The following is a 14,724-nucleotide window of genomic DNA, read 5'->3' as shown; positions in this document are numbered from 1 at the left end:
AAAAGAACAAGAAAGGCCTCCAAAAAAAAACAGAAAAAAAAAAACCAACAAAAAAAGAAATGCGCTCAGGGATCCCTCTGCACGTCTGTGGAAGCTGAAGGGGAGTTCCTTGCCACGCAGCTCCGCCTGGCCAGAAAGGGCTCCCAACTCAAGAAAAGGAAAAGAAAACAAACAAACAATTCAAAATGAACAAAAGCCCCAGGATCTCACCAGCGCGGTAGCCCAGACCGGGAAGCAGCTCCACACTCGAATGGAGCTCCGCAGCCCCTCAGGAAGAAGCAAAGATGGTGCACAGAGCCAGGCACTCGAGCGAAAGGAGGGGGAGGCAGCGAGAGGCAAGCAAGAAATCAAAACAAGCAGGGGGAAAAAAAAAAAAGCAACACCAGCAGCCAACAAATGGTACTTAGAGAGCCAGCTAATGTGGGCTGGTGTTTCTAGACGAGAGACTGTGTCCACGGAAAGCGGAGGGGGCCGAGTATGGGTGAAGAAGGGTAGAGAGTGAGAAAGCATATATCACAAATTGCCGGCGCTCTGCAGCCCCTCAGGAAGAAGCAAAGATGGCGCACGGAGTGAGGCACTCAAGCGAAAGGAGGGGGAGATGGCCAGAGGCAAGGAAGAAATCAAAAGAAGTGGAAAAAAGCAACACCAACAGCCAACAAATGGCACCCTAGGAGCCGCCCGCTTGTGTGTGTGGAATCCAAGCAGCAGGCGCTTCCCGGTCAAGAGACCATGGCCGTGTGAAGCAGAGGAGGCTGAGCCGGGGCGAAGAGGGGTGGGGGGTGGGAAAGCGCACACCACAAATTACTGGTTGTTTTGTCTCCCGCTGGATGCTCCGTGAGGCTGCTTTCTCGTACCTGTTTGCTGGTCTCTGATAGGAGTCCAAGATGGTGGATCCACGCTGCGTTAGCTGGTAGGGGACCTCTGCATGAATCTCTCCTCACTCTCCATTCTCTGTCAGTTTTCTCACTCCATTTGGTGCTTGGCTGAGTTCTTAATCTCTTCATTTGCTGTCTTAGGGTTTCAGGATTGTTGTATTCTCTGTTTGGCTTAGTTTTTCGGATCTTTGCTGTGGAGGGACGGCATGGTACTTCTGCCTAGAGCACCATTTTGCCGGAACTCTCATGAAATCTTTTTTAAATGAGTCTTCATGAAAGTTTTTTGCTTATGTCTGGTCACTTAAAATTACACTGCCAGACGCTTTTGCGTTACACATTTCCTCTTAGAGACATAATGATAAAGGTGATTTTAGGGGCTTAGAGGAGGAGACTCCTACACTGTCTTAAAAAATCACCACCCCTACTATATAATAATGCCTGAAAGTCAGTGTTTCCTTTTTCTTTGTTAAAAGGTGTTAAAAATATAATCATGTATTAATTCAAAAGAATAATACAGTATTTGATTGCTCTATGATTTAATAAAGAATTTGCAAATTGGAGAAATACTCCCTCATGCAAGAAGAAGCCACTTCTAGAGACTGGAGAATTCACAGATACTTAAATAACTTTTGCTAAAAGAATACAGGTTTCCATGGTGATGAAATGCTTAATGGTTACTGAGTTAACAATAAAAAGGTTACTCCAGGGAAGATTCACCCTTCCACCCACTTGTAGTATGGAGACCTTCAGAAATTCAAATGAAAGAAGCGGGAGTTTTTCTCATTTAATCACAGGTTAATGATTTTGTTATGGTTTGCTCTTTGGAACAGCTATTTTGGGTGAGAGAGAAAAAAAATCTCCTGGTGGATTAATTTTGGGCCAGGAATTTTTGCATTCATGGATAAGAGAAGCCCTCTTGAAATAAAAGTAAAGTATCTATTTTTAATATAAATTTGATTTCACAAACATAAATTGGTTTATATTTATCAGCAGTTTATACCTCACTAGAATTTATCAGTTTATTCACTGAGGGTAGATTAGATTGGGAGATGGAATATTCTATAGTAGGTTGTCCAGGGTGATGGGAAAGACATGGGGAAAGTAGATCCATAGGACTCTGAAATGATTACTTATATTACTTAATTGTCAAAGGCAGGTCATCCCTGTCTGAATAATCTTAGAATTCACCAAGAAGTCTTCCCATGTTCACATCAAGAACAGAAACAGTTCCTTGTGTGTGGTGCTTGTTAATGAAGCACGGCATTATACGTATTTTGCCTTCCCTAGGACCAGTGTACCATGAATACTGTGAGTGTCCAGAAGAGGATCCTCGGGCCTGGCAGAAAACTCTTTCATGTCCAACCAAGGAACCGCAGATTGAGAAAGATTTTCTTTCCTTCCCCAACATCAATCTCCAGCAGATGCTAAATGAAGTTCCAGAAAGGTTTGGGGATGAGAGAGGTGCCATTGTTCATTACACGATTCTCAATAACCACATCTACAGGAGATCTTTAGGGAAATACACAGACTTCAAAATGTTCTCTGATGAGATTTTGCTGTCATTGGCAAGAAAGGTACGAGAACGAATTAATTGATTGCAAAAACAATACAGTTTAATTATTTTTTTGTAACATTTAAATGTTTAGAAAATACCTAGAATAATATTTGCAAAGGATGAAAATTCATTCTGAGCTTGAGGGTCCATAGATCCTACACATTTATGGAGCCCCCATTCCAAGTTACTAGGCCATACAGGGCACTTCCAGAGTTTCTGTGAACATCTGAAAGTATCGCCTCAAGATCACTTGTTGAAATTCATTGTTCCTGCTGAACACTCTTCCCATTCATATTTTCTGCAGTTGTCCTCTTCACCGCCAAAATGATTTTTACTTAGAGCACATTTTCCTTGTTTTGTCCTAAACACCTCTGGAAGACTGTGCATAGCACATTTTATTGAAGGTTGAAGTAACAGAGAGAGTAACATTTTGCACCACTGCATAGGAAAACAAACACAAAACCCTAACACTTAAAAATAGACAGGGAATCTGTTCTAACCAGGCTCTCAGTCATTCTTGTCAGGGAATTTCTTACTACCTGCCCTTTATCTTCAGGTCTTTGCATCTTATTACATGGTTGAGCCTCTATCTTCCACTTGGTTCCTATTTGCACATTTGCAAAACACTAACTTCCTCTTAAGCAGAGCAATTTAAACCCCTCTTCAGAACATCCTGCTTCCACACCATGCAGGGTGAAGGTGGTGGACAGTCCTCATCTGCTTCACCCAGAGAGACCATCAAGGTGATTTTCTAAACAAAAACCAACTTCCCCAGTGTGAGTTATACAGCTTCTCAAATATTCAATCAGTTCTTATTTTGAATAGCAGTCATCCCTTCCCACCAGCCCACACTATGAGCATATTATGGGCAGCTGATTCTAAAGGTGGTGTTCTCTTCCTGAGCTACCACTCCACCCTGCTCTGTATTCCTTGTCTGTTGTACTCATGTTGCTGTCTCTAGCATTGATTCTCAACTGCGGGTGATTTTGCTCTATAGGGGATATTTGGTAATGTTTAGAGACATTTTTGGCGTTTTCAACTGAGGAGTTGCTACTAGTATCTGGTGGGTAGAGGCCAGGGATATTGCTAAACATCCTACAGTGCACAGAACAATACCCCAGAGCAAAGAATTATCTGGCCCAAAATGTCAATAATGTTGCTTTTGAGAAACCCTGCTTTATAGTGAGAACTTCTGATGCTAACTCATGAGTTTTTAAATGCTAAATTAGTTTATAAAATGAGTTTATAAATTCACATCCCTCACCCTTCCCTTTTGTTCCAGGTTCATGCCAGGTGGCTGGGAAGAAATCTAACATATTAAAATGAGACTAAGCCTAGCCTTTGAGCAGCTCACTGTAGTGGGACTTGTTTTGTTATTTGGAAGTGGGTGTGGGATGTGAATACAAATAAGTAATTATACTATGACATAATAGGCAATTACCCAAAGTAGGTACCAAGGATTAAAGTGCCTGAGGGGGGCAGTCACAGAGGAGGTAAACTCTGATGTGGGTTTGAAGGACAGAAGGAGACTGCCAAATGAATAAGAGAAGAACATTCCAAGTGAAGGGAATTATGTGTTAAAATGGATGGCATTTTCAAAGAGTAGCCTGAAGTCTGACTGGTATGTGGGCAGATGGAAGATGAGGCTCAAACTAAGCTGGGGCAAGATACTGGGGCCTTGTATGGTACCCAGAAAGTTTAGACCTTGTCCTATAGGCTTAAGGTTCTATTAAGCGTGGTAGTGACATATTAATTTGGATTTTAGAATTTGGACAGCAGTGTGGAGAGCAGATTAGAGTGGGGAGAGGGTAGAATCAGGACATCTAGCAAAGAAGCTATTGCAGCAATCTAGGTAAGAGATGATAGGGGCTTAAACTGAGGCATCCATCACGGAAATGGAGATGGAAATTGGGTGGCAGATTCCAGAAACAAAGGGAGACGTGAAGAGAGGTACAGTGAGGGAAAACAAGGGATCAGGTCTGTCTCTGTAGATTTTCACTTAGACAGCTGGCAGAGGGAGTTCTTGAAGCCAGTCATTCATACCTCTCTATGCAATTTCACCTTCCATAATACTAACAATAACTTTAAGTGGTACTTCTGAACAGAGGTTACTGATTCCGAATTAGATGAATTTACCATGTGTCATCCTTACCTGTGATTTTTTTTTTTTTTTATATTATTGATGACCAAGAAAACCAAAGGATTAGAGTATTCCATACTAAAGACTGAGGTCTTGTCAGAACTGATGATTATACTTTTGTTTATTTAGGTCCTTCTCCCTGATTTAGAATTTTATATTAACATTGGAGATTGGCCCTTGGAGCATCGGAAAGTCAATGAAACCCCTGGCCCTATACCTATCATTTCATGGTGTGGCTCTCTAGATTCAAGAGATGTTATCCTTCCAACATACGACATCACCCACTCCACACTTGAAGCAATGAGGGGTGTCACTAATGATCTCCTCTCCATTCAGGGAAATACAGGTAAATTAAGGTTAATTCTCTAAGAAAAAGCTTACAAGTAAAAAAAAAAAAAAAAAAGAAGAAAATGTTCAGTGAGAGAGAGTTAATGCATATATTTGAATAACCATTTTTATTATTTTTAACAACAAAAAAAACAGCACCCTAAACTCTGAAGTAGTTTGTTTAGAATTCTTCTAGCCCAAAAATTAAAGATACATGGGTTGAGCTATTAATGTCCAAACCTACTCTCCATGTGAAACTGAGTCTCCTTTGAGTTAATCACTTGTAAATACCATTTGAAAATATATGTTTGGCAAAATTTCCAGTTAATATAATTCTGACTTGAATACCTTAATGTCATTGGATGCAGTGTGAGAAAAGTTATGAAGAATATACAATTATATGCAAGTTAAGAGAATTGTGATTATCAGTATAATTGGGATGTTCCTGACTCCAACATGTAAGAAATTCTCCCCTTTCCTCTTTCTACTTCTCTTCATCCTTTAAAATCTTTCCCCTGTTTGATGGCTTTAGATTTATGGTACAACATACTTTTTTTTTTTTTTAAACCGAACTCCTGAGTAGCAAAAACCCTGCCTTGTGTTGATAGCTTCTATTTGTGCTTATTGTGGTTTGTTGGACTTCTTTGGTAGATGAGACCAGAGACTTTACATATATGTTCTATATACCTATCTAGCGATAACATGAAATGAAAACTGACCTAGTTTTTATTTTACAACAGTGAATTACTGAAAAGTGTGCTAAAATTGTAAAAAAGATTGACCTCTCCGATTTCTATGTTTAATGATTCATCCCATAGAATGTTGAGAAATATTAACTAATAACTTCTTGCTTTAGGATAACAGAAATAGATTTAAATTAATTTCTCCAGAAAAATTCCCTTGCAAAAAAAGAGAAGATATGTATATATATATAATTGAGTTAATACATATACTGTATATTTACATTTAACAGCATATTAGGAAGTCTTCCCTATATTCAAAAGTGATGTGCTCAAACTGCTGAACAACCGAAGCATTAAAGATTTGTGGGTGTTACTTAGTTATATAGTTTTCACTGGTCACTCTGTCTAAGAACAAAAGCCTACTTCATATTTGATTGTGAAACTCAAAAGATAGAAGAAGCTTATGCTTGGTCCAGTGTTATTTTGGATATTTTTTAGTATTGTACAACAGAACACTCTAATACTTGATTTGTATTAGACTAATAGACAAGAAGTAGATGGAATTAGAGCATTCCTTAATATGATACACCAAAGAGGATTATTTTTAAAGATTCATTCTTGAAAGTTATTTTTAGCAAATTAAGATTCAATCCCTTATTTTTTGGAATGAGCATCTGCTTTAGAAGACGAGATGGTGATAAAAGAACTTTAACATCTTAAATAACAATGATAGATTAAAGGTGATTGTACTTAAACCATATAAAATGTCAAATTCATAATTAATTTTTTTTTATGGCCTCAAATTTCTAGGGCCTTCCTGGATCAATAAAACAGAGAAAGCTTTCTTCAGAGGCAGAGATAGCCGAGAAGAAAGGCTTCAGTTGGTACAGCTGTCCAAAGAAAATCCACAGCTACTAGATGCAGGAATTACAGGATATTTCTTTTTCCAAGAGAAGGAAAAGGAACTTGGAAAAGCAAAGTTGATGGGTTTCTTTGACTTTTTTAAGGTATGCGTTTAAGTCCTCCCATATGGTGGCATAAACAGTTAAGCACTCAACTACTAACGTAAAGGTTCATGATTTGAACTCACCCAGTGGCTCTGTGGGAGAAAGACCTGGTGATGTGCTCCCATAACGATTACAGCTTAGAAAACCCTGCGGGACAGTTCTGCTCTGTCACATGGGTCACTACGAGTTGAAATCGACGCGACGGCACCTAACAACACAAGCAGTGGTGGCACAAACAGTTTGGAGCAGTTCTACTTTGCAATACATAGGGTGGCCAAGAGCTGGAATCAACTTGATGGCAGTGGGTTTGTTTTTTTTTATTATCTGGATCTGAAGTAATAAACTTGTGCTAAAAGTCTACTAAATAGCTTGGCCTGGGCAAATTTCTCCTGTTTTATAAACTGGCACAAACTTTCTTATTGGGCATAGGAAATTACAAAGCTCTTTGTGGTTTCTGGTTTTTCTGTTTTGTTTTGTTTTGCTTTTTAACTTTGTCTACCAAATATCTCAGAGCTAAATTTAATGCTCAAAATATAGTACAAGGGTTAACACAGGGTCTTGGTGTACTTATTTCTCTTGTTTTTCTCTGTTTTGTATTTGTTTTAATAAACTTGGAATATAAATGTCTTTTACATGAAGCAATCTCAAATCCCTTTTGTAAATAGAAAACATAAATTCCATGTAAGTAAAATAGGAGCTGGAATTGTTATTCAAGAGACTCGGTCTCTAGTCCTGCCTCTGCCACTAACTTTGGGACCTTCATCAATTAGTCCATCTGGTCTCTAAACAAGTCATGCCTGCATAACTCCTGCAGAGTATTATTATCCTGAGGCTCAAAGGAAGCCAAAGATGTGAGCAATGTGACAAAATCTAACAGGTTAGAAAACTCCTTGGTACCAGTTATTTAAGAAATTAAGTGTGGTTAATTGTCTCCATGAACAGCTGCCTCCTTTGCCATGAGACGAGAAGAACTGGATGGTGCCTGGCTACCATTACTGAACATTTTGATCAAAGAGTCTATAGACGAATCCTGATCAAAAGGGGGGAAATGCAGAACAGAATTCAAATTCTCATGGACTCTAGACTTCCTAGAGGCATGGAGGCTGGATGAACCCCTGAAACTATTACAAGATAATCTTTAAAGATTAAATCAAAAATATCCCCTAAAGCCTTATTAAAACCACACAGTAGTGTAGCTTAAGTAGTAAAAATGTCTGCCTTGAGCATTATGCTCTTTTAAGAACTATCTATACGGGATCAAATTGACAGCAGCAACTTGAAAGAATCGATAGGAACCTAAAAGAGGCAGTGAATTTATATTAATGGAGGAGAAACAAGTCAGAAAAAGGTAAGAATGGTTGCACAAATCAAAGACTGTAATCAGTGTCACTGAATGGTACATTTAGAAACTGTTGAATTGATGTATGTTTTGCTGTTTATACTCTCAACAAAAAAAAATTAAAAAAAAGAAATTAATTATTAGATCTGTGAACATATCTTGTTCATCTCAGTATGGTATAATGAAAAGAACATGGGATTCAGAGTCAGAAAACAGATTTCTATAAATTTCTTTGAACACCAGTTTTCTCATTTGTGGGAAAAAAAAAGGGGGGTGGTGGTAACACTTCACATTATTATGGTTGAATGAGGTTTAATTCCTATGAAAAGTGCTTTTGAAATGTAAATCCAAGTTTATTAATCCAACAAATATGTATGCATATGTAAACTGAGTTGCCAGCATCCTGTTAATCCTTATATTTCTCCAGGCTTTTGTCTCCTCGGTTCTAAAACTGTAAAATGGAGATAATGCCTTCCTGTTTCATAAGTGGGTATAAGGAACAAATGAGATAATGTATAAAGGAAAGTGTAAATTGTTACCAATATTTTGGCTTTAATAAATATAGAACTTTTGAAAATAGTTTTCCTACCTGGTTATTAAAATCTGAATTCCCCATTACACAGACATAGTTGAATTTCTTAAAATTCCTAAAATATTTCCTAAAATTATTTGTCATCTTGTCTTTAAATGCATTCTCTTTCTTAAAATTGACCTGCTAAAGGCTGCTTATGATTTTAATACAAGGAAATGTAAGTTACAAAATATAATGTACAACTTTTAAACACTAAAGTTGGAAAGTGGAAAATAATTCTTCAGTATTTAATATCACAATATGAATGAGAAGCAGGAGTGAAGCAAATGACTTTCTTAACAATGTTGTTTTTGTTTTTAATCTCTTAGTACAAATATCAAGTGAACATGGATGGGACCGTGGCTGCTTATAGATATCCTTATCTCATGCTGGGCGACAGTCTGGTTCTAAAGCAGGACTCACCGTATTATGAGCATTTCTACACAGCACTAAAGCCTTGGAAACATTATGTTCCAATTAAAAGAAATCTTAGTGATTTACTAGAGAAAGTTACATGGGCCAAGGTATGTTTTCCACAGTTTGTTTCTTTAGACAGTGACAAATTCACGAACATCAGTAACATGAGGTTTATCATAGCACAGTTTAATCTGACATAATTTAATCATGAGAAATGTTATTTTCTGAAAATTTTGTTCCCTTGAAATAGCCAAAGATCAGCTTGGGGATCATTTTGTATACCCTCTATCAACATTTTTAAGGATTTTTATAAGACTCTAAGTCCAGTGTTACGAAGAATATAAATTTTTCTAAATGAATCACTGTTGATGCTTACATACATAAATTAGAACATACCAAATGTAAATTACAGATAAAAAAGAAAAAAGAACAGGGTTAAAGGGTTTTATGCACAAGAAAACTTTTAAGGCAATTATAGCACTCTTTCTTTTCCTCAGTTAGAAAAAAGGTACATGTTCTTAATGAATATTGTGCTATACAACATCCCAAAACTCAAATTTCCCATAAAAGACAAATTATTTTTAAAAGTATTAAAAAGCTACTGTGTTTTATTATAAAAATATGAAAAATTCCCCTTCCATTGTAAGACTTTACTTAGTTTCTAAGTTTCTGAGAAGCAATATTTGGTTCTGAAAATAACTGGGTGCTTGAGGCAGAATCATTTTTGTGACCCTTATAAACAGAGCTTTATTACAGTAAAAATTGCTTGCAAATGGTTTTCTGTGGGCAGCATGGTAGAAGATTAGCTGTTTTCCAAAAATATAATTAGGAACGCTGACTATTCCTGGTACTGAAGGAACAGCCTTAGGGTGCTAAGGACTAAATTTTTTATTAAAACCACAATATATTCTTCCATAGCTACCATTTTTTAACACTTTTTTTGGCTCTGACTACATATTTAAATGGAGCTTTTAAAAGATGTTATAACATGAAACCTGATTCATTCCATTCTGGTTTGCATTTTAATATCAAGCAGAGATTACTAGGATGGGGGGCATAGATGACAAGCCCCAAGCTTACTTCCTGGATAGCTGGGAAAGTACCAAGACAGTAACAATAAAAAGCTGCATGTTGTTGCAGGGCGGGTATGTTTACCAGGCTGCTTCCAAACATGTGTCATCATTTCTCTTTAACAGAGCTGTCTAGGAAAGAACTTTGTCTATTTCCATAGTCTCAATCTTTATTATTTTAGGAAGGCTTATCTTCTTAGAACCTGAAATCAATATCCGTAGCCTCATTCTTAAGTTATATTTCCGTTATGTTCCATCTCTCCCATGCTTTTCCCATTCAACCTCACACATGCCCTACCTCACGCTCCCTCCTAGCTTTCTTTGTGGGTCTCAGGAGTAATTTGTATTTGTTATTTCTTTTTAAACCTTTCAGGAAAATGATGAAGAAGCCAAGAAGATAGCCAAAGAAGGGCAGTTGACTGCCAGGGATCTGCTACAGCCACACAGGCTTTACTGCTACTATTTCAGAGTACTAGAGGTCAGTTCAGAGTATTGATCCTGCTGGGTCAAGCTTCCTCAGACTGCGTGCGTGCTTGGCCTGACTTGCTTCTTGAAGAGTCGGCCTATGAAACTCTTGCTAAGCTGAGGCACCAGCCTATAGAAAGATAGGACTAGCTGCTAAGTCCCTTTGTGGCCAACGTATTTTGATCTCCGTTCAGTATTATGAGAAACAATAGTTAGAACCCCCCTACAAATATAGATTAGACGCTCCTTCCATCTTGTCAGTGCTATATTTTATTAAATGCCTTTTGGAATTCTTAGTTTAGGTGTTCTCTGAACCTCAGAGAACAGTATCTTTCCTCATCTGGAAAATAAGAGGGTTGGACTAAAGGTCATGAACATTTCGTTCTACTCAAAATGTTCAACTCCTTGTTCTCCTTGTTGCCTAAGATCCTATCATAACTTGGAGTCCTTTAGAAAGAGTACAGCAGATATTTAGCTTGCTATATAAAGCAATCGAACAAATGAAAAATATTTATAATAATTCTAACACCTTAGGGCTGAATCCTGAAGTGTAAATGTTTATTGGGAACCCAATGAACATTTGATTCTTTGGGTAACTACTTTGCATTTACTAAGTAAAATCAGCTAGGAAGAAAAAATACGTTTATTTTTCTAGGGGAGTTTTTTTTTTCCTCAGATGCCTGTGGATACTATCCTCTCATTTAAAAAAAAAAGATAAAGGATAAATTACACCATTTACTAGAAGCAGCCCTGCCCTTAAAGGAATTCTGCCCCCTCTGCTGGTCTAGCTTTAATTTTAATAATAAGAGTTTCTCCCCCAAAATATTAATCAGGCTAATGTACCCATGTTAGTATTTTGTTGGGTTTGGCCCAGTATCTGGGATGAACAGCTAAATGTACACAGAACCACTAACTGAAATATCCAAATTATAGGAATATTTCAGATCAGTGGCCAGAGTGGAGAGGTGTTTCACAGGCCCGTGACCGTTTAAAAAATACATGTAACTAAGTGGGAGGATGTGTGAGGCCACCAACTTTATTTTGAGATACTTACCATCTTTGTTTGCTGATTTGAGTACTCAACGAAGTTAATTATTCATTAACAACGAAAGGATAAATGCTGACAGGTGCTGTTCGTTTCAAGGGCAGTGGTGGTTCAGTGATAGAATTCTCGCCTTCTGTTCAGGAGATCAGAGTTTGATTCCCAGCCAGTGCACCTCATATGCAGCCACTACTTGTCTTTCAGTGGAGGTTAGCATGTTGCTGAGATGCTGAACAGATTTCAGCAGAACTTCCAGACTAAGACAGACTAGGAAGAAAGGCCTGGTGATCTACTTCTGAAAATCAGTTAATGAAAACTCTGATCACAACGGTCAGATCCCATTGTACATAGCTTTCCTATGGGTTGGGGGCTGACTCATGGCAGCTAACAACAAGCTGTTTGTTTCAAGTAGGGACACTTGGCTTGACATCCCTTTTGTGGAGGCTTCCTACATAAAAATGAAATTGTAGATTGTGATTCCTTGTTACATTATGAAATATTACACCACTTCCTGTAATAACTAATGTTAAAATGTATCTTTAAGACTGGAACAAACCAGACCTTTGTTAGCCTAAAAATACACAGGAAATAGAAACCATGGCATGAGAGCCAAGTCAGTGGGGTGGGGAGGATTCAGTGGAATGAAGCATGGACTAACATTCCTGTTGCTTTCAAACACACATTTCAGAAATATGCTGAGCGCCAGTCCAGTAAACCTGAAATACGTGATGGAATGGAACTTGTTCTTCAGCCAAATGATAACACATCCATCTGCCAGTGCCTCCGGAAGAAGCCTTTAAGAGAAGACCTTTAAGTCAACCCTGGTTCACACTGCTATATATGCCAGCCACATCTTTAAGGGAGGCATTAAGATAGAATCTAAGCTATGAAGAACAGTACTGAAAACTTTACCCAGTGGACTAGTTCTCTTCGTGACTTTATATAACTTGGATATAGCAGTATTAGTGCAAGTATTATCAAATATCTTTGTATATTAATTTCTTTTGAATAAGAACTGGCATCATCAATGTCACAGTTTCTCTAAAAAGAAAATTTGGGGAATCATAGAAGATAAGCTTGCTAAAATATAAATCACCCCCTACGAGATGAAATTATATTTGTAACTTTATTTCTATCCCTTGTTTATTTTCCCTCTTCCCCTTCCAATTATGTAGAGAATGTATTTATATGATTTTTTTTTTTAATTTACTCATGGCATGATTTCTCCTCTTACAGTCTGCTTTTGGCATTTGGTAATAGCAGCCTCCTTTGGGAGAGTCTGATAAGAACAATCAAAGATGAGAACGAATGTTATTAAAAGTAGCAATGGAGACTGGGAAGAGGATATTTTTTAAAGCACTGCTTATATATTTTTAGCTAAATTTCACCAGAGCTTCAGATAAAAATGAAGGAAAAATTACACTTTAAGCTAGTAATTCCCAATCTGTCTGCCTTATACACCTGTCAAGGGCAATGCAGTTATTAAAGTAGATGGGAGCATCTTATGGGTACCATTCATCATTTATATATTGAATAGATAAAAAATAACTGTAGTTGTGTAGGGAGCTTTAATTTTTTGTAACCTTTAAAAGGGAACTTTGAAGACCATGGTGATAGACTGAAGGAAGCGTGGTATCTTGGAATTCACTGATGAGCTGACAGCAGAGGCAAGTACCCATTCCTCACTCCACCACCTCCTCTATTTCAGTGGTTTTCATTGCTAAGATAAAGACTTTGGAAATTTCCTCTGCCACGTGGAGATGGTCAAGATTTAGGCCTCGTAGCTCAGAAATTCGTTACAGACTCCTTGTGATACCACCAAACCAAGATTTGGCTCACTAAAGAACACGCTCCAAAAAACAGAGCTATCCACACTCCCCATTTTAAAATATTTACTCCCCAAATTAAAATAGTTACTTAATCTGGGAAATAATGTAACCATTTTAAAGTGGTCATATCTATTCTTTTCAAAGATAAATGTGAACACAGGATTTTTTTTAACTAGACAAAAGCTAAAGAAAATTTGCAATCAGTGTAATCAAAGCTAAGAATCCAAAGCAAACTCTAATACCCACCAATTGTTCAAAACCACAAATACACAAGTATAAAATAAAGGACAAGCAGCTGTACTGAGACTTTAGTGAATCTGTGTCTTACATATATTGTATGGAGAGTTTTGGGCTCATCAAAATTGGAAATATGAAAAGAAGGGCTGCCTCACTCATACCTTCCTGCCGTCCAACGCTAGGTTCTGTTGGCTAATAGCATTTTTTTTTTTAATTTTTTTTATTGTACTTTAGGTGAATGTTTACAGAACAAATAGTTTCTCATTAAACAGTAAGTACACATACTGTTTTATGACATTGGTTAACAATGCCATGACATGTCAACACTCTCCCTTCTTGACCTTGGAGGACCTTTTTTGGTGAAAATATACATAGCCAATGATACACCATTTCAAAAATTTCTACATGTACAATTCAGTGACATCGATTATGTTCTTCCAGTTGTGCTGTTATCCTCACTATCCTTTTCCAAATTATTCCATCACCGTTGTCTTCAACTCATTGTCCCCTAGGCTTCTCATCAAACCTTTTGAGTTGCTGTTGTCAATTTGATATTACATAGATAGTTCTTTTTTTTTTATACTTTAGATGAAGGTTTACAGAACAAAGTAGTTTCTCATTAAACAGTTAGTACACATATTGCCCTATGTCAGTGGTTAACAACCCCACGACATGTCAACACTCCTTTCTCAACCTTGGGTTCCCTATCGACAGCTTTCCTGTCCCCTTCTGCTTTCTAGTCCTTGTCCCTGGACTGCTGTGCCCCATTAGTCCTGATTTGTCTTATGGGGCTGTCCAATCCCCGGCTGAACAGTGAACCTCAGGAGTGACTTCACTACTGAGCTAAAAGGATGTCCGGGGGGCCATATTCTCCGAGTTTCTCCAGTCTCTGTCAGGCCAGTAAATCTGGTCTTTCTTTTTGTGTGTTAGAATTTTGTTCTGCATCCTTCTCCAGCTCTGTCCAGGACCCTCTGTTGTGATCCCAGTCAGAGCAGTCAGTGGTGTTAGGCGGGCACTATGTAGCTGTACTGGACTCAGTCTAGTGGAGGCCTTGGTAGCTGTGGTCCACTAGTCTTTTGGACTAATCTTTTCCTTGTATCCTGTTCTCTTCATTTTCCCTTGCTCCCAAAGGGGTGAGACCAGTGGAGTATCTTAGGTGGCTGCTCA

General features: G+C 37.9%; 1 protein-coding gene across 1 annotated transcript in view; it reads left to right on the top strand.

Annotated features, from left to right (window-relative positions):
• The window catches only part of POGLUT3 (protein O-glucosyltransferase 3), a 44,772-nt gene extending 31,673 nt beyond the window's left edge, over window positions 1–13,099 (top strand). Inside the window, exons 3-8 of the mRNA XM_004382477.2 lie at window positions 2,163–2,449; window positions 4,700–4,916; window positions 6,391–6,587; window positions 8,827–9,021; window positions 10,358–10,462; window positions 12,180–13,099. Coding sequence (XP_004382534.1) covers window positions 2,163–2,449; window positions 4,700–4,916; window positions 6,391–6,587; window positions 8,827–9,021; window positions 10,358–10,462; window positions 12,180–12,305 — 1,127 coding nt within the window. The 3' untranslated portion in view covers window positions 12,306–13,099. The remainder of the gene's footprint in view (window positions 1–2,162; window positions 2,450–4,699; window positions 4,917–6,390; window positions 6,588–8,826; window positions 9,022–10,357; window positions 10,463–12,179) is intronic.
• Window positions 13,100–14,724: the final 1,625 nt, after the last annotated feature.

This window comes from Trichechus manatus, unplaced genomic scaffold (genome assembly GCF_000243295.1).
Source record: "Trichechus manatus latirostris isolate Lorelei unplaced genomic scaffold, TriManLat1.0 scaffold00094, whole genome shotgun sequence".
NCBI lineage: Eukaryota > Metazoa > Chordata > Mammalia > Sirenia > Trichechidae > Trichechus > Trichechus manatus.
The sequence above is the reverse complement of the archived record's forward strand: the minus strand, read 5'-3'. Positions and strand labels throughout refer to the sequence as shown.